This window comes from Electrophorus electricus, chromosome 10, assembly GCF_041902795.1.
Source record: "Electrophorus electricus isolate QZ-2024a chromosome 10, ASM4190279v1, whole genome shotgun sequence".
NCBI lineage: Eukaryota > Metazoa > Chordata > Actinopteri > Gymnotiformes > Gymnotidae > Electrophorus > Electrophorus electricus.
In genome coordinates this window covers 31,350,886-31,376,173 of record NC_137506.1, presented here as the reverse complement: position 1 = coordinate 31,376,173, position 25,288 = coordinate 31,350,886, and the positions used below count along the sequence as shown (strand labels likewise).

The window sequence follows — 25,288 nt, the reverse complement described above, 5'->3', positions numbered from 1 at the left end:
TGTTCTACCCAATTTGGATTAAGAGAATTTATTATCCCAGTGTCTGCAGACAACCTAGAAACCTAGATGGGGAAAGGCAGAGATCAAGGACAAAAGACATTAAGAGTAAATTAAGATAAAAGCTGTAATCAAGAGCTGAACTGTTTTAAAGAACACACTGCAATACTTTAAAGTAAATATTGAACGCAGGAAATGATCACACCAGCTTGTTTACGCACATGAAGGAAAAAAGAAAAACTGAATTCTGTGCTGGAGAGAATGTTTAAAGTTTAAAGCCCTCAGACTTCAAGCCTTACTCAGCATAGAACAAAAACAGGTCTGTATCTGCTGCCCTGCTCAAAGAACATTCCTGAACACAGAAGTCTCCAAACACAATACACAATAAGAGACAAAAAAAAAAAAAGAAAAAAGAAAAAAAAAAGAAAAAGAAAAGATTGTTTATAAATAGATAAATATGCATCATCTGCCTCCCGAATGTAACAACCAAAACCTGTCCTGCACACTCCAGCGTAAAGTTAGCCAGCGTCACAGCTGACCGAGCGAGCTCTGACCTGAGGGCACCCTAGGAGGAGCCATTTTCATGGAGGCGGGTTAATTTAGTGGAGGTTCAGTCCCCGTTGTGGCACGGTGGAAACGGAGCACTGTGAAGCTTGCTGGCAGGCCCACCGTGCGGCAAGAGGCCCGGGAATGATGGGTCCACTGCCTCGAATTAGCATGAACGTCCATTAGAGAGAGACGTACAACACAGAGGCACAGCCCTGCTTACTGTCAGCTTTGAGAAAGTAGGTAGATACATCAGCAGAGGAAAAACACCAAGCTGAGAGCAGGCAAAGTCGTAGTGGGGAAACGTGCGTGACAGAAACCAAAATGATGACAACAAATTCAACTCTTTAGCCAACAGGCAACGGTAGATGATGATGGACATGTAGTATATTTGTCATAAATCTGCTTGTAAAATGTATGAATGAAAATTAAACCAGACACCCCGTGGTACATAAGACGCATGTTTATTAGCATTAACACATCTCCCAAAGTCATACATAAAATATCATTTATACATCAACCTTCTTTAAACCCGTACATATCGTACAGATCACACTGTTTACAAAACATAAGCAGCCAAACATCAGCTCCGCTTTCGCAAAACAGTCTAGGTCATCACACGAGAACCAGGGAAGATTGAGCTGACGGATATCTGATCAGGTTAAATCAGACCGCTAGGGTTGCAGTGACGAGCCAGAGCATGGGTTCCCCTAAGGCTGCATTCCATCGGTGAGCGGTTATTAAACACCTATGCTATCAAACTGCACTTATTAGTGACTTTGCATTTGCACAGCAAGTTCTTTGTTAAGAATAAATTAAGTGAAACAGAAGCCCGAAAGTGCCATGCTACAGTGATCAGAGAACAGCAGCTCTGAAGAATAAAAGCAGCCAACAACAACAAAAGGATTAAAAAGAAACATGTACTGTGACCCAAGGGTTGGCTTACTCTGGGAAAAGAACAGAATACACTGGGGGGGTGGGAGAGAAGGGAAAATAGAAGAGTCAAAGAGTCCAGCACCACCTCGTGTGTGACGCCCGCCCAGAGCGGTGCGGCCTTTAGCCCTGCCGCTTCAGACCAGAGCCTCCTCCAACTAATCCGCTCCAAACCAGAGCACCCACTCACAAACAGAACGAGAACACTGACAGGCAAAGAAACACGAGCCTTTACGTTGTACACACGGGGCATGCGAGCGGTGCATGAGACACAACTCTAGGAAAACTGAAGAGACAGAAAGAAACCAAGGACAGATGGAGAGACTAAGATTTTCCTCACAAGAAAGCAAAAAATGTCTACAGTATGTGTTGTGCATTGACAAGCGCCTTCACGGACAGAAATACAACAGCAACCATGTTTGCACTGTCGCGTCTCTGTCCACAGCTATTGTACAGACATGAGAAGTAAACCGGTCCAAGGTTTGGTAATTCTGTCCCCACGATGCCTCCGTTATACCAACTGGACTGGATAGTTTTCGACCCAGTCTGGCATTTCTTCCGGTAGGACCTTCACAGCGTTGCACCACAAGCGTCTTTGCAGCAGTGGGTGATGTCCAGCTGGGGGTAGGGGTCATCTCACTGCTCAGTGGGGCACACACTGCGATCCTTACAGCAAAAGTAATGGACCACTACACCATTTGGATACCTGGCAAAGGCACTGTGGAGATTCAAGACAGATCAGCACAATTATCACTCAACCCCTCCATAACGCAAGTCCAACGTTAGTAAGCACTTTACAAGCGATCTTCTTTCATTAAAGGTAAGCCTCGGTTTTTTAAGGATATACATGAAAAGTAAAACGGCCTTAAAACAACAGACATACCTGTTCCCGATTTTTTTCTTACACACACGACAGGTCTTCTCCTCAGTAATCACACATTTGACCTGCTGATGAAAGATTCGCTCCTCTTGGACCTTCAAACACAGACGCACATTTAGATCAAACACACGGTGAGGATATGCCAATCACGTCACCATATCTACGGCTTTGCCGATGGCTTGTAAAAAACGGCACCGTATCATCTAAAAACACTCCACACCGCGCAACTGACGCAGTACGGTAGAATCCTGCAGGCAGCCGTGAGCTCGTGCAACACGTGCATCCTCCCCCTCCCCGCGGCTACGCACCCGCAGGAACTCCGCTTGTAGGAGGCTCTTGAGGACCTGGTCGTAGCGCTTCCTCCGTGCCTTCTCCTCCAACACGCTCTCCAGGAAGACACGGATGTGCAAAACCGTAGTGTTGGCTGGAAGGAGGTTTATCGCCTGGTGCAGGGCAGGAGAAGGGACACGCTTTACACAGTGGTGAAATTAGTGAGGATTTCACAGTATAAAACCCAAAATAGCAGTGAGGGGGGAGATAGGCGGGGGGGGGGGGAGACATATCTGGCTGGTCGCCAGAGAAAAACATACTTATGTTTATGCGATATTTCTATTAAAATGCAGATTAGGAGAAAACACCAGGCTACACTTATATTGGCTTCTCTACACAAGTTTTTCAACTACAACCTAATGAAACTTGCGTATACTTTCAAATCAAGAAGCAGCACACCAAAACAAACATCCTTTTTATCTGCTCCAAAAGGCTATAAAGCTCTGAAAGATGATGGTTTGCATGGATTTAAATCAGCTGCGCGGACACACACACACACACACACACACACACACACACACACACAGACAGACAGACAGCACCCGCCCCCCGGCCCTCAGTTGTGGTCTCTCCTTCACTGCATGCGGTCATGGTGAGACAGGCCTTGGGCCATCAGCCAAGGGGAATAAAAAGTGACATCACATAATAATAAATGAGAAAGATTGAGGGGAAGTAAGTATATGTGTGTGTGTGTGTGTGTGTGTGTGTGTGTGTGTGTGTGTGTGTGTGTGTGTGTGTGTGTGTAGGGGGCTTTTATGGAACACCCACACTGAAGAGTTCAGATACTTCTACGTTACTGTGTATTAGAACAACGTCCGCCTAAGCAACAAGTGAGGACAAGAAATGCTCAGATTACAAATAATAATAATAATAATAATAATAATAATAATAATAACTCATTCACCAATGTTGTTTGGAGAAGATAAATGTCTGCTTTGTGTGAAGTACGCCGCAGCGTTTGTCAAATTCTGTAAAACGTTCCCGTTGCGTCTCAGGCGTGTGGCAGCGGCACTGCGCATCGAGACTGGCATGGGGCATGACGGGTCGCGCTCGGAGCCCCGAACTTGCGCTCCTGTTTAGCGTCGGGCAGAACCGAGCTCCCAGACCAAATGGCTGGATTAAAAATAGTCCCCGTCTGTGACGCCCGTCTGCCTGGCCGGCCAGCCCCCTCACCTTGGTGGTGTCGAGTTTGCTGTGGTGCAGCTCCAGGACCTGCAGGGCAGCAGGGAGGTTGGCCTGGGGCTCCAACACCTCCATCTTAATGGGACCCAAGCAGTGGACATCTGGAGGGGACAGGTACATGCGCAGCAGGGACAGGTACACCTGCACCGGGACAGTGTGGATTACATGAGGAGAAGAGTTTTCCAAAAGCAGATTAAGACTATTGTCCGAGTCCAGAATAAAAAAAACAAAAACAGTTTATTCAAAATTAAAGCATGTACGAGATGTGTATATTAGTGAGTTCACTAATACCATCCCTGGATTTTGAACCTCACGCTGACACGTGGCTGAAGACGGGAGAAAACAAGTTGTGGAAACATTCAACATGTTAACGGATGACGTAATTTGCTTAAAGTGACAAACCAGACAAACTCTATAAACTAGCCAGTGTGTAGAAAACAAAACAAAACAAACACCTTTGCAAACATGTACGCACGCCTGCGTTCTTTAAGGCACTGCACTTACATCTTTGCTGCCATCTGCCGCTTTGTCATAGTGTTTGTGACAGTACCTAAAAGGGGAGAAAATGCCAGTCAGAGTGACATCAGCGTCGCGGAGAGCGTATGCTGCACACGGCGAACAGGCGGGTGCAGAGGTCGCAGGTGGGCCGTACTCACTCCTCTGCCATGTGCGTGTCCTTCAGGACGTGCACGTAGATGAAGAGGGCCTGCTCATGCTTGCCCATGCGACCCAGGAGCAGAGCGCGCTCCTCCAACAGACCTGAGGGGAGGAGAGGCCGTCCGGCACCGTCAGGATTGGAGCATATCACCGGAGACAGGAGACGGAGATAGAGGCCACTCACCGTCAAACGGGAAGTTGCTGATTAGCCTCTCCGGTTCGTAGCAGGTGGAAATATCCAGAAAGGAGAGAAGCTTGTTTCGGAACTCTCCGAGCTCGCCATCCTCCTTCCCCGCAGCCACAGCTGGGACGCCTACGCGTGAGAATAACGGGAGATAGCTTGGGAAATTCACAGAGGGCAGCCGGGCAAAGAAACCATGCAAGATATAGTGCACACTTCCTGTTATAGTTTCACATACCATTTAAACATCATATAAAGAACAAGCTCTGGGTTACAATTCTAAAAAAGCTTTGAAACGCTTCCAAATGATATTTTCTCTGCTTCTCGCGCAGGAGAGAGCCGTAGTCAGAACACGCTTCCGGTAAGCCATGTCTGGCACCTCATTAGAGCAGCAGCCTGGCAGGCAGCTAGTGTGGGCGGCGGCAGCGCTCACCCTCTGGCAGGGAGTTGAGGTACTCCTTCATCAGGGCCTGCACCCTCTCCAGGTACAGGCGGACCAGCGCATTGTGAAACTCTGGGCCGCTCTCATTCCACTCATATATTATGTGCTCCAGATAGGGCATGGCCAGCTCCTTGAAGCCCTCCTTCAGGAAGTCCAGCACCGCATTTCTGGGGAGCAACTCCACCTCTGGCAGGTCCTCGGTGAAAATCTGTTACCAGCACACGGCGGAGACAATTACCAAACACCCATCAAGTGCTACACAAAGGGTTATGGCATTTCATGATTTTTGCGCAATTGCTGTAGTTCATAATATTGTCTAAAAGTAATCAATCATACTTAATCATACTTAATAAAGCTGAGAGATGCATCTCCAAGGCTCCAAAAAGTTGTTTTAAGTTTATATGAATTTAAAAAACAACAACAAAACCTCGGAAGCATAATAGCACAAGGGAAAAAAAAAAAAAAATCAACAACCAAGGAGGATGACTCGGATTTCAGCTCCCACCTTCAGGCCGTCCTCCGGACACATCTTCAGCACCCATGGGGAGAACTCGAAGATGACTCCCAGGTTCTCTGTGCCTGGTGGGAGAGAGAATATTTGAGAAGGCTGCGAGCGAAAACATGCGGAGAGGAAAGACCATATTGTTTACTGGGCCAAGAAGTTAATTAACACCGTGTTGAGCTCGTATTTCAATTCAAGAGAACGGACGAGTTAGTGAGTCATCCCCCGAGTGCTGGCGGGAAAGAGCGGACGCCCTGCAAACTTGAGACGGCACTTAAGGAAGCATGCGTTCAGCCCCGTAAACCTCCAGATGCCTTGGGAACGTCCTTAAGCAAACAAACATCAAAACCAAACTAATGAGGCTAAGGTGGTTTGTATACCCCAAGCAGGTGTGAGGAGTGACTGAAGCTGGCAGCAGTGTGTCTGGCTGTGGGTGTACACACACACACACACACACACACACTCACCCAGTCTCTGGAGATACTGTACGGTCCTCTCATGACCCTTAAGAGGGGAGTTGGCTTTGGTGGACTGATCCAGCAGGACCTGCAGAGCTAAATGTCACCATTGCATTTACACCACTGCTATAAAAAAGAAGAGACTTTTCAACCCTTCACCACTATTTCATAGACATCTTTGACATGACAGGTTTATGGCAAATGTGTTTATATGGAAAATGATCTTGGCAGCAACACAAGTCTAACAGGCAGAGAACACTGTGGCTTAAAGAAACAGACAGAGAGAGAGAGAGAGAGAGAGAGAGAGAGAGGGCCATCAGAGGTTGGCTTGTCTGTAGTGTATTACATCACTAGAACAGCCTGCCGCAGCTGTCTGATTAAAAACACTCCTAGGAAACAAGGGCACAGCTGAATACTTACCAAACACAATTAACAATTAAATTAGTTTAAAATGCTTCGGCCTTCAGGAGAGTTGAACAAACGCCCAAAGTCTCCGTGAAGCACTTGGGGAAATAACATGGGACTGATCAATGAGAGACACGGCAAAAATCTAATATCATGAAACAATGTCCAATATTTAGTTTTTCAGGCGAGTCGGAATACCATGCACAATGCAAAACAGCAGTGCCATCTTTATGTAAATTAGAGCAGAACGGAGCCATCCAGTGAGATACCTGTTACTACGTAGATTTACTCTGAAAGCGTGACTACTGTTTTTTATGGAACATGCAATGACCCCGTGTTCTGGAAGCACCGAGCAAAACTGCATTACGGACAGAAAAGCATGTGATGAACTCGGTGACTATAACAGTGTTCCTCCCACCTCTAGCTCCAGGTCAGAATGTTGCATTTTGCTCCACATCTAATGTGTTGCTTTTATCCTGCCCATGTTTAGAATGTGCTTAAAATCTGCGGCATTAGACAAGCCTGAGCGTGCTGGAAACGTAGCAGCAGCGTAAGTGTAGGGTACCCAAAGGTCACACTTGCTCAACCTCGGGCAGCTTGTATGGTTTGTTACACGGCTCACAGACGGATAAGTGGTTGTGCTAAAAAAAAAAAAAGACTAGGATTTCATTGGCCTTTCAATACACTGAGAGCACTTGAAGCCAAAACGAGTGTTGCTTGTGCTCTGCGTCGACTCGTGTGCCGCAGGGACAGCAACGTCTGGGAGCGTCGGAAGTGCATGATGCCAAGCATACCTTTCTGGTGCAAGCCTTTCTTCTCATAGAGGATGATGAGCTCGCTGTATTTGTGGGCCTTCTTCAGCACGTACTCGCTCTCCTCCACATGACAGTGGTTGTTCTCCAGACGCAGGAGGGGCGACACCAAGGCCACGTTGGTCTAGAAACACCACAGGAAACAAAAACGGGCATCTCGGGTCACGCCAGATTCTCGCTACACTTAAAGCCCGTGTGACGGTGTGAGGCACGCGGGGGGGGGGTCTTACGTGGAGGTAGCATTTGAGCAGGGTGGTATCTATGATCTGGAGCAGTTTTTTGCGGCTTTTGATGGTGGGCGTGCCCTCCATAAGTGGGGAGGTGGTGGAGGGATCAGAATCATTCAATTGCTTCACCAAATGACTCCGTTTCTACATTTAAAAAAAAACAGAGGCGCGTTAGTAGATTTAAAGAAAAAAGCAAACGTGAAAAATCCTTAACAGGCTTATTTTGCAGGCGCTCGCCGAACCACACCTGTGTTAGGTAGTCAATGAGAGCCAGGTGGGCCTTCTCTAGCTCAGCCCCAGACAGAGCGGGCAGAGGGTTGGGGTAGTGCAGCTGCTTACGGTAGTCAGAGGGCAGCAGATCTGGATACAGCCCAATCACATGAGTAGGATCTGTAACAGAGGGAGCAGGAACCATATGCATCACAAGGACCAGAAATCTGGGAGACTCATCACAAATGAACAGTAAAGTGTGTACCAGTTACAGTGTTTAACTATAGTTTAACTGTACTTTTCCTCTAGTGAGGTGGTAACAACGCCACTTTTTAATCAAGTAGGATGAAAGTAGATAAACTATTTTATCAACAGTAATGATGAACTTGGCGCAACGCTGCCCCATATATATATATAAAAGATGCATTAGAATAATCTAAACAAACTAACAAGTGTTAATTATTAAATTACCACAACTTCACTCCAGATGTTTATAATACATACTCTAAATCTTGTACCGTGTTTCCAATACAAAAATAACCAGGAATGTGAGGTTTTGCTATCGACCAGTGACCCGTCCTTACCTGTGCCAAGCTTTGCAAAAACCTGCATGGAGTCGTCGAAGCGTTTCTGACAGAAGAGGTTAAAGGCGTAGAGATTTTGGATGTGGTGAATCTGCTGTCTCTTATCGCCGTCCGTGTCGTCCTTCATCTTCTGAGAGGAGAGGGGAAAAAAAGTGGTGAAAGAGGACGTGGGTTTTGGATACAGTCCTACGTTGGCTTTGAGCGTGCCGTCAGAAATCTCTACGAAAACACTGACGCCACGCAGTGCTGAAACCAACCAGGTCAAAATTAACAAAACAGATGTGACCAATTTTATTCACTCTGATTGTTTGAAGATAATTATCAGAATCACATTTACATTTATGGCATTTAGCTGATGGTTTTATCAAAACTGACTTACAATTATTACTGAGTACAATTTGAATAATTGAGGGTTAAGGGACTTCTTCGGGGGTCCAACAGTGGCAACTTGGCAGTGGTGGGACCTGAACCAGCAACCTTCTGATTACAAGTCAAGTACCTTAACCACTGAGTTACCACTAACCAATCACTTGCAGAATCAAACCTTAAGTAATAAAAGCACAAGCTCCCATCTCACAGATGGGTCAGTACCACATCCATAACACACATGAAATTGACAATTTCTAATCAAGAATTCATAAAAACGGCTAGCGTATTCACTCTGGGAGCAAATTTTTAAAGATTTTTTAAGATTAGACGTGCGCTGATGGAAGGCATACCACAGACGAACGTCTGCGGTGCTGTGGAGTTCTCCAACTGATCTGGTTAGTAATGAATTCACTCACCGCCAGCTGGAGAGCCAGCTCGAACTGCTTGTCCTGCAACAGCTGCCGGATCTGACTTGCTATGGAGACGGGCACGAGGCGCCAGACGAAATGGTTGCTGGCGACGTACACCACGTTGGGGCTGAGAGAGAAAGAAAAAGGCAGGTTGAGTAAGGTGGGAAAAGGTTTCAGGGTGTTAAAACAACGCTTTAAGAAGCTGCTCACAGCTTCGGGCCAGCTCTCGCTTCAGGACACAACTTTGGAACCACACTTTGTTTGTGTATGTGTGTGTGAGAACGCGCCTCACCCTGCGGAGGTGATGAAGCGAGGTCGCTGCAGCTCTACACTCTGTACCAGCAGCCTGGGCTCAAAGGTGCGGATCTCCACGTAGCGCGGAAGCACCGCAATGATGTAGGGGGGTTGGTGCTCTGCCGCAGCGGACGAGAGACGAGGGTGAGGCTGGCAGCCACACACAAAACAGGCGCCAAAAATGCCCAAGGAAGCCTTTGGCAGATTGACAGCACACTCCGCTTCCCAGAATAGTTGACAAATATTTATTGCCTCATTTACATTTAGCCTAGATAACACAATTATCCAAAGATAGTAAAAATCAGCAGGAGACGGTACGATGACCTACATGAGGAGGCACAGTCTTTAAAAAATTTTTTTTTAAAAGCCGCAGGTCTCTGATAAACACATTATGAAGAAAAAACTAAACAAACTGAACTATAACAAGGCAGACTATAAAATCTTGCTTGAAATGCAGATAATCAGTTGAAGATTTAGAAAATGTCCGAGGTGACCTGCTAACACGATGCACTTAGGAAAATTGCAAATTAGCAGCAGATTTTTGTGCATTTGGATCAATGAATATGCAACTTGGGACATTTGCGCTTAAGGCTGCAAAATACAAGGTGTTAACTGCCAATAAGTTTGATTTAGCACCTGCGAGGTAAGTTAGTCCTACCAATCCCAAAGTATTTCTGCGACTGTCTTGTTATGAGAAGGAAAGCCTGAGAAAGCAGAATACAGAGACATTGACGGTAGCGTATTTTAAACCCATCGGTTTGTCATGAGGGCAGACAAATATCCATACAACCCATCTAGCAATGCCATTTTGGATTTATATGCTCATTTTTCCTCTTTGTTCTTCATTTTATTTAATTATCGATACCATCTTCTCTCAACTTCCTCAGTTATTTAATTTTATCTACAGTGCCGCCATTATTTACTTAGTGTTTTTAACCTTGTAGCTCTCAAATCCATTTGTTCAACTGACTAATTCTGCCATCTTAAATTTCAACTCACATTTCTGGTAGATATTTTAGAGCCAAACTCATCGTGGCTACTGAAAACATTTAACAAAAACCAAGGCCTCGCTTAAAAATTGTGTTTGCACATGATGTAATTTATGCAATTTTTAAGATCACCAGCAAAACACCCACCAACCACACATGCAATGTATTATTTGCCTTCCCACAAAAATTAGCACTCTTGATTTGGGACCTCACTGAACCGGAGCCTGAGGGTATTGGACTCGGGCCCAACTCTATGGGTAAAACTGGGTCCACAAGAGAATCTGAAATCCCTCAGACCAAGGCAGGAAACCCAGGCTGAGCCAGAGACCAAAAACAGGCAGGTTTCCATTCCCAGTGAGAGGCAAACTGTACAGAGGCCAGATCCCTTCAGAATCCTGATGAAGTCAGGCACATACTGTGCAGGCAGGGAACACACACACGATGAATTACTCTCCAAGCTAACAAGAACCAGCAATGACCATTTCAGTGAGGAGCTGATGGTCCTTCTGCTTAAAACATTCAGCTCTCCTCAAGAAAAGAAAAATACAAGTATATTCACTGCAAGCAAGGAGAGTCCCGTCCCCCCCCCCTTTACATAGATCATGTGTTCTGTAATACAAGCAATCAATTGTCAAGACTGATGAAATGAATAGAAAAGACAGCTGGTGCTCTGAGGAAACTCAACAAGCAACTGTTTGCTCCTCACCCACATCCTCTTTCCTTAAACCATAGCACAGCTCTGCCTCTACTGGAGCATAAAGGAACTGCAATGCATGCAGCCATTATTGCTTACTGTTTAGAGGAACAACTGTGTAATGAATTTGCAAATTTGAGTATGAAGGCCTTTAACCTCTTGACTACCAGCAGTTCAATTTTGTCCTCACTAGAGTACATATTTGGACTTAAATATTTTCCACACCAAACATACTACTGCACTAACTCCTTTTGTTCTTTAAAGAGGACATTCAGAACTTTTAAATGATACCAATTTTATAGGGGTTTTGGCAACTTCCTCTTCCTCTTTAAAGAAAATGGCGTCCATCACCACAAGCTGCTTTTATGGAAGGAAGAAAAGTAAGTGCTTATTAATTATCATTGAGCAAACTTTGTCTTGAAATGTTGTCGTCATGTTTTATACGAATCTCATAAGAACACTTTTAAACCATTTTCTAAAGTAAAATAATATATTACAATGATAGGAGAGTGCTTATATATGTTTAAAAATTTCCCCAAGAGTGGACATTTGTACTTATTACCTACATTTTTTTCCTCTGTATTTTCAACTGAGAAGGAAGGGATTGTCAGTGACCTTGATATTTCAGATGAGGACAAAAGCAGAGACCTCTTGTGGAAGGTCGGGCCCCTTCTGAACAAAGTGAGGCAAGGATGTCTAAATGAGCTTAGAACAGGGAAATTGTCCAATGATGAGCAAATGATTCCATTTACTGGTCGCTGCCCAATTCTTCAGTATGTACCAGGCAAACCACAGCCGACTGGATTGAAGGTGTTTGTCTTGGCCACACCAAGTGGTATGGTCTTAGATTTTGTGGTATACCAAGGTAAGACTACTGTTAGAGTCACAGAGGGATTGGGCATTGGAGAACAAGCTGTCCTTCATTTGGCAGAGATTGTTCCCAGAGGAACCCACCTGTTTTTTGACAGGTTCTTTACAACTTTTCAATCTCCTGGACATCATGATGGAGAAAGGCTTGGGAGGTACAGGAACTCTCATGAAAAACAGAATTCCAAAGGAGTGCAACATTATAGAGGATCAGGCCATGAAAAAGAAAGGAAGAGGGGCATCTAAGATGGTGGTCAGGCGAGATCCTGAACTTGCTGTCATCAAGTGGTTTGACAACAAACCAGTGGTCATGGCATCCACTGCCTATGGCATTGAGCCACAGGAAACATGCAATAGATGGTCTAAGAAAGGTATGTCCAGGTGTCAAGACCAGTGGCAATTGCTGAGTACAACAAAAACATGGGTGGTGTGGACATGGCCGACAGGATGCCAAGTTTCTATAGGATGGCTACTCACACTGAGAAATGGACAGTGTGTGCAATTGTCCATTTTTTTGATTTGGCAACCACCAATACATGGCTTCAGTATAAGACTGACTGCCAAGTTCTGGGAAAGAAACCACTGAAGTTCCTTGAATTCAAATTGCTCCTTGGTGAGCAGATGATTACACAGATCCAAGTAGGAATCTCCAGTGAGTGAAGATGACTACACTCCCCTACGTCAAAAGTGGAAACCTCAGCCAAATGCAGCTCTGAGACACTATGGGGCCATCCATCTCCCAAAGATGGTGGATGAAACACATTCATCAAGGTGTCGCAGATTTGTACAAAGTGCAAGCTCTTCCTCTATGTTTCAAAGAAAGGGAATTGCTTTTTGAAATATCATACTCCATAAACATAACTCCATAACATCAAAATACAAACACTAGAAAAGAGTTACAGATATGTACAAAGTGCAATCTAATAAGCTAATAGCTTAGCTGTTGGTAGTTTTTATCATAAATCTTATGACAACTTGGTATTTTCTTTGGGATTGATTTACTATGATTATGATTCTGTTTCATTAGGTAGCGTGTTCAGATGTCCACTGTAGTGAACACGTTATATTTTTAAAATAAAAACTTTTAGTATGTTCATTGCCTTCCAAACAATTGGGGAAGTTAAAAAAATTAATTGGGAGACACTTTTTTCCTGGTAGTCAAGAGGATATTGTGTGTAAAACTTTTTTTTTTCAGTGAGTCACAAAATGTAAAAGCCAAGTTCTGTCTGTAAAGCATCCTTGAGTTATATATGAGCTATATATAAATGTAACTAATCATCATCATCATCATTATTATACATTTTGAAAACAAGGTCTGTTTTCTTTGATATTAGATATTAAATCATCAGGCATTCTCATTCATGAGAGGAACAAAAAAAGAAATTAATGTTTTGATGGTTTAGCTGTGGTTTGATAGAGAGGAACATTAACACACCAGACTGTAGTGTCTGTGTATGTGTGTATGATCATACCCATTGCAACAGGGATGTCCGTCCAGGTGAGGGCACACTTCTGGGGGAAAATTCCATCCTCGTTCAAGATGACCGTGAGGTCGTCCTGACCCACGGCCACTTTCCCATCAGCCAGTGGGGCTACAAGCGGCTCCAGCTGCTTCCCTGTTGGGAAGAGCTCTTTGATTGAACCACGCCCATCCATCTGGAAATGGACAAGGGAATTTTCAACCAGGTGTTTCTCACACCTGTATGACTGGCTGAGGGTTACAGCCTTTTATATATATATATATATATATATATATATATAAAAAATCTTTTCATATAATTATAAATAACTTTACTGTTTTACCTACCCGGATGAGATAGTAGTCACGTTTAAAACCTACACATATGGAATTTTCACACCAAGCCATGGATTTAGGAATATCTGGGGCTGCAAAATCTCCCTATGAAAGACAAATACATTTGTTCTTAAGCCAATTCTTCTTCACAAAAAAGTCAGGAAATAAAACCTTTTTGATATTAAACAAGTGCCAACAAACCTGCAACTCATGGAACTCTCTGTCTCTCCAGTAATACAGCTGTAGTTTTTTCTTGACAGCAACACACATCCGCAACTTTGCCTCACCCGAGCTGGACTGCTAAAATGAAGAAAAAAAGGAACACTTAAGTTTTGAAAAATAACAGGGCTCATCAAAGCAGACTAAACTGGTAATTGTTTGTTTTGAATTTGAATTTCAGCTTTGCTAAAACATATCTGCAGCATTGATTCACTTTAATTGATTTACCATCATGTGACTAGTGCTAAGCAGAAAACTTGTAGGCTACTTCAAACTAGTAAACTACAAAAATTCACCCTGGGTAGGTAGAAAAATTGTTCATGAAAAGAAACGTATGCTGAGTTTGACCTGCGCCTGCTCAGGTACAAGAGCAAGGAGAATGAAGAGGGAATTAAATAGCATAGGGACCTAATTTGACATACTGTGTTTACAGCAAATAAAAGTACTAAAAGTTGTAAATAAATACTAGCTTTTAAACCTTAAACCTGACACGTTATTCAAGTTGTCAGAAAATCAAATATATTTAATGACCACAAACACAAAACATGTTAGCTATGTCTAAAGAAAAAGAATGCCAATATACTTTCCACTGTGCTAAAATCAATAAGTCAAAGTCCCACGACTGAGATTGAGAGTCATTCCACGTGCCAGAGGCAGGAGTCAGCATCAGCTGCATTTGGTATTACTGGTACAAACAGGTAGACTGTGAGCGTTTGATCAAACCTCAGAAGTCACACAAGACTCAGCACTAGAGCTCCTTAGAGTGAATTTATGCACCTGCAGGTCACAAGCGAAAAGTGTGGCTCCTCTGGCCTTTGATACCACAGTGATCTGCTGGAACGTGAGTAGGTCATGGACATGGATGTTATTCTCTGAAACAAAAGGGATTAAAAAAGGTGAACACATACCGCTGATGCTTTCCACTGTAAAACTGCACAGTAGGCAAGTCCATTGTAAATCATACACACACACACAACAACAACAAGTGGGGTAAATAAGTTCAATAAATCTGCTTGAGCAAGAAAAATAAAAAAAAACACAAAGCTTACCCAACAAGCTGACCAAAATCTTGTACTGGGCTACAACGAACAGCTGATGGCACAAGAGAGAATGATCAAAGGTGTCATCACACACCTCTGGCTTAAGCAACACTGGCACTGATGAAACATACATCCAGCCAGAAAAAAAAAAGACTAACTGATTACCCACCAAATTTAATCTGTTAGAACCTCAAAACTGTTTTAGCAGCAGATCCCTCTTTACAGAGACAGAGAGAGCGAGAGCGAGAGATGTATACCTGTTGGATCTTCTTTGAGAAGTTCTTGTTGGATTTCTCCAGCGTTACCTCAAATCTATTCGTACCTGAGAGTTCAAAACCATGAAGCAGGAAATTAAATTAGAAGTGACAGATACAGCACGGTCATAACTCCAGTGTTTAATGCAATAAAAAAATTCAGACCTGCATCTTTCTTGATTCTGTAAAGGAGAAGATGCCCTGGTTTTGTCCCAACAAGCAGCCAATCCTCTACATAATAATACAATAAAGTATTACGATTATTATTATACAGCGAATTGACTGACAATAAGAAACAATATTTGCTCCACAAGGTGCTCGCAGTTTCAGCATTTATTGAATCTATATCTTAATTAATTGAAAATATCTGCACAATCCATGCAACCGTAAAGAAGGCGACAGGAGTGGCAGCTTCTAAAGCTGACGCGTAGCAAGTTATTCGGGTTATGAGCGGATGAAATACCCCATGAACACAAACACAAAACATGTTATCGATGTCTAACTTTTAAAAAACAATCTTACCCCAGGCCGAGAGACAGTCAATCTGGAGGGGCAGTTTCTCCAAAATAGGTACGGGCTCGTATGCGTCGTGCATGGCGGCAGTGTGGATAGTTATGCTGAACTCCTTAACACCAGCTTTGCAAGTAGCATTACTTTAGAAGAAACATGCAGCTAACTAACCAACTAACACGGAAGCTGATGGACCGAAAACAAGTAGCCAAATAGCTACTGAGCTAAGGGCACCACAGCACGGGACCTGGTCACTTAGCTTGCTAGCTGGCTGGCTAGTTAGCGTTCGCTAAAGCGCACAAAACTAGTTAAAATGGTTAATTTGTCCAGTCCATCCTCCCTCATGTACACCCCGACTGGAATAAATGAGAACACCAGAAATGAACCGCTAAAAGTAGACAGGGAGAGCTAGCAGGCACACGAACCTTGCTAGTTAGCTAGTGTGTCTGGGTACTTTGGCCCCACTGTCCACAAGCTAGCTGGCTAGCTACAACTATGTCTACAACACTGCTTACTTAAATGGGTATTTCAGCCCACATTTTTATTTTTTGACACGAACTTGTACTTGTTAACCTAAGACTTAAGTGGCCCCCAGATCACAAAAGATAATCAGACTCCGAGCAGACAAGCTCCAGAGTTTGACGGTTTGTTTGTTAGCGTTAGCTCGCTCGCTCGCTCTCAGCTGTCCGCATAGAAAACGCTTCTCGAGCGCTCAAAGTACTATGACGGGCACGTGACCTGCGTCACCGCTCACGAGTCGTCTTATACGTTCCATTTTCATGCTCTTATTACAGTATCTTAACACTGTCCGTAATACTGCATTTCCCACTGCCAACATAAAAGATTGCACAAAAGTACTACGATAAAAGACAAAATATCCTTTAATATTATTCAGTTACATCTCCAGAGGAGAGTCAAAAAACAAAAACCCACAAAGACTCAATAAAATATAAAAACGTAAGTGATGCACACAAAATGCTTTTACCCAAAAACAAAACTTATAATTATTAAAACAAATTACCCTTAAAACAGAAACCACACGCAAAATTGATAAACATACTCTTATTTCACACGACCTGAATCTCAAAAAGAAAGGCAAGCTCTGACTAAGTTGTACAATTTTGGCAAAAAATAAAGTAACCCTGGCCAGTATTGTACAGGGTGCATTGCCAGTATATTTGAAAAGGCTGACGAGTCCTCAGTAATCGTCTGAGTGAAGGCAGCCGTTCCTTGGCTAGACTAGTATGCCACACAACTTGAATCCCAATATTTCCCAGCAACAGAATAAGTGAAAAGCCTGTAAACTTCAGAACAGTAAAGAAACAGAAAACCTTTGTTTGGAATTTTACTCCACACCCAAGACTCGTTTCCACAGTTTGCCGCAGGCCCCCCAAAAATTGGACGTGCTTACATAAACAAAAATATTTGCTTTGCTTTCAGACATGGGTTTCGTGGAATTATTTATGACAATTTCACAAGTCCCTGTCTGCGCCAGTGAAATAACAATCAAGCTGCTTCATCTCTCAGCCTACTCCATTTTGGATCTCTCCATCTTGGTTTTGATAAGTTCCTGGCAGGGAGAGAAGGGGGCAGATAAATACAAGACAGCAAGTCTGTCGTGACACTGGTGGTGGATAAAAATGTGACCCTTCTCATGAGACACGGGACAAAGAACGAGTCACTTTACCTCCTCGTCATCCAACACCATGGGCAAAGCTCTGTGAGAAAGGGAAGTTGCAGGATTAGGTGCACAATAACAAAAGCAGCCACTTCCATAAGTGTGCAAAACCACACCGCAGAAACTAAACCTACACACGTGCGTCTTTGTCATCACAGGCTACAGGACATTTTTCACTGGATGTCAGAACATTCCTGGTGGACTTGTACTCACACGTCCACTACAGTTGTGGGGATGTTCTCTTCCACCCACTTCAGTTCTTCATCTTGAGAGTTCTGCAGAACACCAGGGTTTACTGGCATTAATAAAGTTAGTTTCATGTGTCGTACGTTATGTCTGTGTAAGAACATTGATTTGTTTGCTTTTATTGTTATGTGCTGAAAATTGAGGGGGAAAAAAGATATTTAGAGCCAAATGATGCATTTATGATGTCTGGGGAAAATAAAATGCAAAAAAAAAAAAAAATCAACCTCTCTGTCACCCCAAACGATTTCCAAACACTTGTGCACACAAACTTAAGAAGCGAGTACAATGCCGAGGTAGGATGCAGATGATGAGCTACTCAGGTGTGCCTCACGCTCACCTCTTTGCTGCTGTTCATCTCAGACTTCGCCCCTCTTACCTTCATGCCCTCTGAAGAAAGACAAGCCTTGTTACCTCCTTAGCGTCCCTCATTTAAAACTTATCTGTACTGGTTAGTCTGCAATTTCTAAATGGCATACCTACTTTCCAAACACACTTTCAAATTGTTTTACAATTAAGTGTTTTTTTTTACATTACATTTTGGGTGTAACTTTTATTTATATAAAGAAGCTAAAAGCTTCAATTATGTTCACAGAATAACATTTGTTCCTATGGGCAGACAATGATCTATATGCTATTTCCATTTTACATAAAGATCTATAAAGCACGTCCAATTTACCAAAAGCCTCATTAATCATTGGCTCCTTTGCCTCATCTTCCTCGTCGTCTTCATCGAGGAGTGGCGAATGTGAAAATCTAAAACAAAGAAAATTCCTTCATTTCTCCTTTTCCACACGTTCATCCAAATACACATACAAGCAGAGGGAGAGGTCAGCAACATTAGATACTAGAAGACATGGCTGTCAAAGTACCTCTACCACTTAAGGAGGAGCCTGAAGGAACCATTTAGATTTGGTATTTTCTATTATTTATATTTCTGAACTAGTTCCAACAGCAGCAGGGGTCACAGTTGTTTCAGAAGGTGTCACGCCGCCAGCGCGCTCCGTGTCTGGCGTGTCCCGAGTGATTCTGACCTCTGACTGTTGATGGAGGGCCGTAGCAGCACCATGATGGCCAAGAGGATGGCGGAGAAGAGAAGTCTCCAGAAAGCGTCGTCCACCCACAGGTCCCTCCAGCCCTGACAAGCCAAGAACACCACATCCCCATGACCACGGGGCCCCGAGAACCTCATGGCAGCGCCAAGCTTACCAGCATCCTACTCACCGACTGGCAGTCCACCAGCTTGAACTGTCTGGTTGTCCATATGATGAATATGATGGATGCTGTGCGGGTTACAGACACAGAGCAGAACGTTAGCGTGGGGCCCTGCGCACGTTGCACGCGCGCTTAAGCTCTCTGCCTCGTGGAGGCGGGCGCCGGTCTTACCCAGCACCGAGAAGATGAGGGTGTTGGTGAAGTGTTGGTACAACGAGAGCTTCACCACGTTCCGGCGAAGCTTGAGGAGCCGCGTTGTGTGAGACAGGCTGATGAAGATGTGCGCTGGTTAAGGAGCAGGACAGGTCGACTTTTGTAGTGGGGGGGGGGGGGGGGGGGAGTGTGTGAAACGACGGGTCAAACCACAAAACGGAGGCCGTATTCAAAACTGACTAACATCCCAATTAAAAGTCACTGTGTTGTTCATCATTTCATTGTTATACTAGTATCACTGTTTCTCCTGAAGTAACATTTAAAAATAGATGTGAAATAACAGTAAAAACAACCTTGAACGACCGCATCATTCAAAATAAACCACCATGGACTGCCGAGATGGACGGCTAGCAGTCAACCTTTCTGATAAAAGTAGTCTTACACTCACATTGTTCGATGTCAATTGGTCAATATGACAGCATGTTAGCATTCAAAACACACATCTCTCCAAGAACACCTAAAGCTGATTAGAAGACAAAAGAAAAAAATATTTCCCATTCTCACTAAGCATGTCTTCACATTTCTACACATAAGTGCACACAAGAACACACATCATTGTTCCTGGAAAAAGCCAATATTATCAATATTACTCCATGACAGTATTTGGTTGAAGTATGACAGACGTCTGCCTCCTCAAAAGGATATCCACCACATGACACAGGAATCAATAAGAGACAGACTCAGATTAGCGACCAGAGCCACTGTGCCATAGAAACCCTGCACAAAAGAAACACACACAGAGGCAGTGTTTTGAGTTCTACAAGAAACCAACACATTTTATTTATGGGAAGAAAAAATGTTTTCAATCGTGAAAGTTCTCACCCCTGTGACCCGAAGGATGCCCTCCACGGCGGAGAAGAGGAGATAGAGGAGACCTACTGCCACCAGCCGGGGTACCGTTGTGCCCAGCCTGGGCCTGGCACAAAGTCACACAGAGAAACTTCCAGAACAGCCAGGAAACAAGCACACCTTAGGTCCCGATCTACTCACTGAAATGTAAACTGACCACTTTCAGGAAGCATTAAAGTCTACCAGTCTAGCTGGAAAAAAAACAATATATTACAGTGGCCCAAAAAAAAAAAAGCTTTGGGGTGATATGTTTGAGATCCTCAGACCAAACTGGGCAGTCTGTTGCAGGCCGTCGCCATGACGGCATGGACTCGGTGACTAACGAGACGGGTCGCTAACGAGACGGCAGTACTCACTTGACAATGCCGTAGCCCAGACTGACTATGATTACAAGGATTCGAGCCAGGGATCTCTTCAGCGCAGACAGCAGCTCGGCGAAGATAACAGCACTCTGGTCTGAAATCAAGAAGGTCTGCACCTTTAATTTCATCTTAATCCTCCACTGAAATCCAACTACCACCATAAACCCAAAGGGCAGAAAATGCCAGTCAGGCGTCTAACTGTGCCCGGCATTGTATCAGAAAATGCCAGTCAGGCGACTAACTGTGTTCTCCCTGGTATCTGATGCTCTGGTACTCGGAGTAGAAGACGGCCTTTTCCAACATGCCCAGGACAATCACAGCGCCGATCCAGAACTGGATGCGGAGCAGGTCGCGCCAGTACAAAGCCATCCAGAGGAGCCACAGTGCTCCGAACAGCACGTACACGATGCACATGGCCATGAAGAACTGTGGGAAACAGGCTGACTTCAGAGCTGCTACTGGGGTGGGCTCATTGCCATGGTGCCCATTTAAATCTCTGGAATTTCGAACACTGTAGCACCGTGGTACCAATAGCCTTCAGAAAGAGCATTCGTGTTTCGAGATGACCCGTACACACCATCATTAGTGGCCAGTCTGCAGGGGAGGAGTACTCGCGTGGGCCCTTCATTTCTACCGTCACTGCAAACACAGACATACAGACAGGCTTAGCAGACCATAAGAAGCCACCGCAGAAGAACATTTTTTAAAAAACATAAGGCTGCTCGAAAGCCAAACGTGTCCTACTTGTAAATTTAAACGGGACCTGTGACTCATGGGTCACATCCCCCTCCTGCTTCTCTCGGCGCTCTCTACTGGCAACAGGACGATGATCCTCTTGGACCTTCACAATAAACATGTAGGGACTGTCCACCCATGACCTGGCAACTGCACCGATATCCTGAACGGAGTAGGACAAAACACATTCTGACAAACGTCTCCAAAACCGATATTACACACCAACATTCAGCACGAATAATCAATTTTCTTGGCCTGATCAAAGCCTATTGATTACCTCAACCAACACTTTTAATGGCTAAAGCTTTAGTATGGCTCATGATTTCTTAATGTTTTTAATTCACAGATTAGCAAAAGTAGCAGTTACATTTTACACTGATGGGGCTGAAATGTGAAGATGACATTAAAACCTTCTCACCGGTGTATCCTTGAGAACATGTGCTGTTTGGTTTGTAACCTTGTCCCCCTATTAACAGACATTTTAAAGCTGGTTAGGACAGTGCACAATAGCTTTCCTTCCAGTGCTAATGTCAATTCATACAAAAAACAAGAAATCAGGTTCCTACACTGTAAATACGTTTAGCTTGTAGCTATGTGAAATTAACAAAATCTTTAACATTGAAGATTTCTGGGGAACTTACTTCATTTTTGAGCATTAGAAATGGCTGAAATTCCTTATAATAAACCTGCAAAACAAATCAAATAAAAAAAATTTTAAAAAAAACCTTTAGAACAGGTTTCCCAATACAGTGGCTGCCAGAAGTATTGGCACACTTGCTAAAAATTGGTAAAAAAGCTATGGGAGAAATGTCTGCGTTTCATCACCTTTACAGCAAAAGGAGAGACAGAAACCTGGCTTTCTGAGAGGTACAAGTATTAAAAAAAAATTTTTTTTGAAATATGCCAAAAATATTGGCAGTTAGACAATGATTAATTTAACACAGGCTCACTTTGCCAAGGCAGAAGACCATACAGGGCGATTGGAGACGCTATTATGCCTGCACTGCATAAGAATCATTTTAAATCTCTTCATGACATAGCAGAGTTACTCTCTTTAAACTGGAAATCTCCATTTCCATCTACATTATCACACTAAAAAGTGTACAGTGCATCTTTTTAGACACTACACAGCAACTATACAAAGACCCACAAAATACGAAGCAACTCTACACACTCTCTAGCATCTACAGGTGAACAGGTGTGATAACAGCTCACGTTTCCACAACAAAGTTCTTGTGCAGAGTGGCAAAACTCCCAAAAAATAAATAAATCACCAAATGAGAATTATTAGCCTTCACATTTCTGACTTCGTGAATCCTAAAATTAACACTGGTACCTGATACCAACATCATTCGAATCTAATAATGGCACCGCTACTAATAATAGCAATAACAGTAATATAGCAGCAGTATTGCAGTTTTACTCTGAGGGTGGCCTGAGGTATCTTTTAGGATCAACGGTTTCATAAAAACATATGGATCTAAGCACTTTCTTGTAGGTTGGAGTTTCAGGCTCGTCAAATGAGCGTGGCAGTCCCTCCGCCAAACGTGTCCACCTCTGACCTTGGGTCTGAAGAGAGAGGAGCAGTTCTCGAAGTAGATATATCCCTGGCTGAAGAGACCAGTCCAGTTCCCCTTCATCATGTGGTCCCATCCAAACATGTTCAGTGCAGTGCTGTCCTACTCACAGAAGAAGAGACGCGTTGGAAAAGGGTGTACGGGGTCAAATCCACCAGCAGGAAGTCAGGACTCACATCTGTGACTTGCAATTTTAAAAAAACTTGGGGGGTAGCTCAGTGGTTAAGGTACTGGACTAGTAATCAGAAGGTTGCCAGTTGAAGCCCCACCACTGCTAAGTTGCCATTGTTGGGCCCTGAGCAAGACCCTTAACCCTCAATTGCTCTGGTCATAACCAAGTCGGTTTGGATAAAAGCATCAGACAAATGTAAATATTGACTTTTGCCTTTAACAGATTGACGAAAGGTAACCCGTCCTCAAAAGAGCTCCACACCCAGTTCTCAAACATTTGCTTAGCTACCCCCTTCCTATCTGAGATGGTGTCATCAATACCCAGCCAAAGTACCTACCATTGCCTTCTAGCAAACGTGTGAAATCCTTTAGTGCGACATTATCGTTCAGCATTTTGCTCTTCAACGTGAATATCTAACATATTAAGTTTAAGAAACCACAAAGTCCACAGCTGGAAAGGATGTCTGTTCTTAAGTGTGTGCAGAGGCTAAGAGAACCCCACAAACTCTTCAGAGAGGTCACTGTAATAACAATGGCCATGATTTTATTTTTACTGTAGCATTATCCTATATCAATTATGAACTGAATGACAAAAGCAATTTACCACCCCCCCCCCCATGGGCAAATACACCTGAACGCTCTATCTGCCACTACGTGTGGGGTTGCACACATATATCCCCATACCCAACATGGCTAGGACAGCAGAGGTCTAATTTTACAGGAGCAGAGTGGGAGACGCGCTCAGTACTCACGGGGGTGTTGAACACTTCATTATAGCAGATGGAGGAGCGCAGGTACCAACTAACATTAAAGGCCAGTTTCTTTTCTTCACACGCTGCCTCATTTCCCTGGACTGTAGGCACGCCAAAAAAAAGACTGCAATTACCCACAATGCACTGTTTCAAGCACACAAAACGCAGGGCTCCGTTGGAATAGGAAATGGAATAACAAAATGATCAATTTAAGGCCATAGAGAAGTTAATTTTTAAGGTTGATACTTTTAAAGGCACAGGCTTATTTCTCACGGTAGACTGTCTGAGATAAAAATGCCACCAGGAGCACATCATTTCTGAACAGATTCCAGATTATTTTATATGAATCAGTTTTACTGATGTGCTTAGACTAAGCAGGTTCAAGTGTGTAGATTTACATCTAAATCAGCTTTTAAAACATCAGGATTATTCTTTTTTTAATAAAAAAAAAAAAAAACTTTTCAGAGATTATTTCCAAAAAAACGTATCAAGAACTCACATTTCATGTAGATTGTGGTGTTGGCATACAAGGTCTTATGAAAAATGGCATCTTTTTGCTGAAAATAGATACATGTCAATGAATTTTAACAATTCTCTTGAACTGCTTTTGTTTATATAACATCTTTATTACTTCAACCAGTTTTAATAACCATGTCTGACAAAGTCTTTTTAAAATGTTCTATATGCCAAAAGTAAGTAGAACTGTTTTAAAGTCCTAAACAATTCTAATACTGACTGTGTGTGCAGTCACTGAAGGCAACCACAACGCTTATGGGCCTGTGGAGATTTGCTAATCTCCAAACAGTCACCAGCAGTAAATAAAGCAGGTATGTGATGTGTAGATTGCAGAATCGTAGCAGCAGTTGCATCAATAAGTGAATTACGTGATTACAGAAGAGACGGAATTTTTTTAAAATGAACGCCAGCCTGCCATGCACGAGGGAAAGGAGCCGTCTGTGCACCTAGCTGTCAGGATCTAGAGCTGAGCGAGTCCTGAACTAACCCAGCATCGCTGTATAGTCTTCCACCACACAGCAGCTCTGGGGAAGCTGGCGTGTGTTGCACGGCCTGCTGTCCTCGGTGAGAGGTCTTCAGAAACCTGGACGCCGCCTAGTTTCGTTATTAATAAATAAGCTGTTCTGCTGAAGGGATCAATATTGACACGCTAAATCAGGTGTAAGACAGCATAGGACGCAACGGGCGCACGACCAACCTCGCGTGAACCGCCACACGCGATGACGCCACAACGACGCCTGATTACTCGGCTTTCAAACAAAACAAAAACAAAACAAAAACAAACCAACAGATCCGAGGGAGCGCAAACACACGTTGTGTGGCAGCGGTCCGTGCGTCATCGGAGGCGGAAATAATCCACAAAACACACTTTCAAAAAAATAAAAGTTTTAGAAGTAGTACGTCATCAGGGGGACAACGCACGCAGCTGGATGATGCCGTGCTCGCGCATGGCTCAGCTACCTGTCACGGGCAGACAGACAAACAGCGGGTGCGTAGTCAACACTCCATAGCGCGCACGGGGATACTCACCACCTCGAGGTCTATGTTCCACAGCGAGACCTCCACCGCCAACGCGCGGCGTATCGACAATAAAAACAGCGACGAAAGGAGCGCGGAGGCATATGTCATCTTCACGCGGTCCAACGCCACTGTTACGCGCTGGCTGCCGCCCACGACAGCACGGCGACGCG

At 43.8% G+C, this 25,288-nt stretch overlaps 2 protein-coding genes across 7 annotated transcripts; both read right to left on the bottom strand.

Annotated features, from left to right (window-relative positions):
• Nucleotides 1-991: 991 nt before the first annotated feature.
• On the bottom strand, nt 992-16,513 carry vps39 (VPS39 subunit of HOPS complex). Of its 3 annotated transcripts, none has more exons than XM_035532740.2 (24): nt 15,800-16,513; nt 15,443-15,508; nt 15,281-15,345; nt 15,033-15,075; nt 14,761-14,855; nt 13,966-14,064; nt 13,777-13,869; nt 13,442-13,625; nt 9,418-9,538; nt 9,132-9,252; nt 8,347-8,476; nt 7,800-7,942; nt 7,556-7,696; nt 7,308-7,449; nt 6,118-6,204; nt 5,654-5,727; nt 5,140-5,356; nt 4,710-4,838; nt 4,525-4,627; nt 4,373-4,418; nt 3,860-4,009; nt 2,665-2,799; nt 2,360-2,451; nt 992-2,194 (listed from the first exon to the last, which is right to left on the bottom strand). In XM_035532740.2, the coding sequence occupies exons 1-24, from the start codon at nt 15,870-15,872 to the stop codon at nt 2,113-2,115; spliced, it is 2,631 nt and encodes an 876-aa protein (XP_035388633.1). In that variant the 5' UTR covers nt 15,873-16,513; the 3' UTR covers nt 992-2,112. The 3 variants fall into 3 exon arrangements, with proteins under 3 accessions (XP_035388633.1, XP_035388634.1, XP_081578177.1); XM_035532741.2 differs by having other exon boundaries at nt 8,347-8,473; XM_081722051.1 differs by lacking the exons at nt 992-2,194; nt 2,360-2,451; nt 2,665-2,799 and having other exon boundaries at nt 3,994-4,194.
• A 139-nt stretch (nt 16,514-16,652) lies between these two features.
• LOC113567540 (transmembrane protein 87A) lies at nt 16,653-25,286 on the bottom strand. 4 transcript variants are annotated; one of them, XR_003409468.3, is made up of 20 exons: nt 25,128-25,286; nt 24,082-24,139; nt 23,583-23,683; nt 22,645-22,761; nt 21,724-21,768; nt 21,501-21,548; nt 21,092-21,245; nt 20,925-20,986; nt 20,590-20,773; nt 20,342-20,441; nt 19,959-20,052; nt 19,782-19,853; nt 19,095-19,203; nt 18,933-18,991; nt 18,743-18,846; nt 18,388-18,464; nt 18,049-18,098; nt 17,600-17,740; nt 17,475-17,505; nt 16,653-17,357 (listed from the first exon to the last, which is right to left on the bottom strand). XR_003409468.3 is itself a non-coding variant. In XM_026995577.3 (20 exons), the coding sequence occupies exons 1-20, from the start codon at nt 25,224-25,226 to the stop codon at nt 17,316-17,318; spliced, it is 1,668 nt and encodes a 555-aa protein (XP_026851378.1). In that variant the 5' UTR covers nt 25,227-25,286; the 3' UTR covers nt 16,653-17,315. The 4 variants fall into 4 exon arrangements, 3 of the variants coding, with proteins under 3 accessions (XP_026851378.1, XP_026851379.1, XP_081578178.1); XM_026995577.3 differs by having other exon boundaries at nt 17,679-17,740; XM_026995578.3 differs by lacking the exon at nt 25,128-25,286 and adding an exon at nt 24,586-25,108 and having other exon boundaries at nt 17,679-17,740.
• Between the last annotated feature and the right edge of the window lie 2 nt (nt 25,287-25,288).

Excerpts from the sequence above, each read along its gene's own strand:
- vps39 (XM_035532740.2), bottom strand. The coding sequence starts at position 15,872 with ATGCACGACGCATACGAGCCCGTACCTATTTTGGAGAAACTGCCCCTC. Across the intron at positions 9,253-9,417 it reads CGCTTCATCACCTCCGCAGG|CCCCAACGTGGTGTACGTCG; the intron begins GTGAGGCGCGTT and ends TTTCTCTCTCAG. Across the intron at positions 5,728-6,117 it reads ACAGTATCTCCAGAGACTGG|GCACAGAGAACCTGGGAGTC; the intron begins GTGAGTGTGTGT and ends CTCTCCCACCAG.
- LOC113567540 (XM_026995577.3), bottom strand. The coding sequence starts at position 25,226 with ATGACATATGCCTCCGCGCTCCTTTCGTCGCTGTTTTTATTGTCGATA. Across the intron at positions 20,442-20,589 it reads CAGATACCAGGGAGAACACA|ACCAGAGTGCTGTTATCTTC; the intron begins GTTAGTCGCCTG and ends TCTTGATTTCAG. Across the intron at positions 19,204-19,781 it reads ATTCCTGTGTCATGTGGTGG|ATCTTCATCAGCCTGTCTCA; the intron begins ATATCCTTTTGA and ends TAACCAGCGCAC.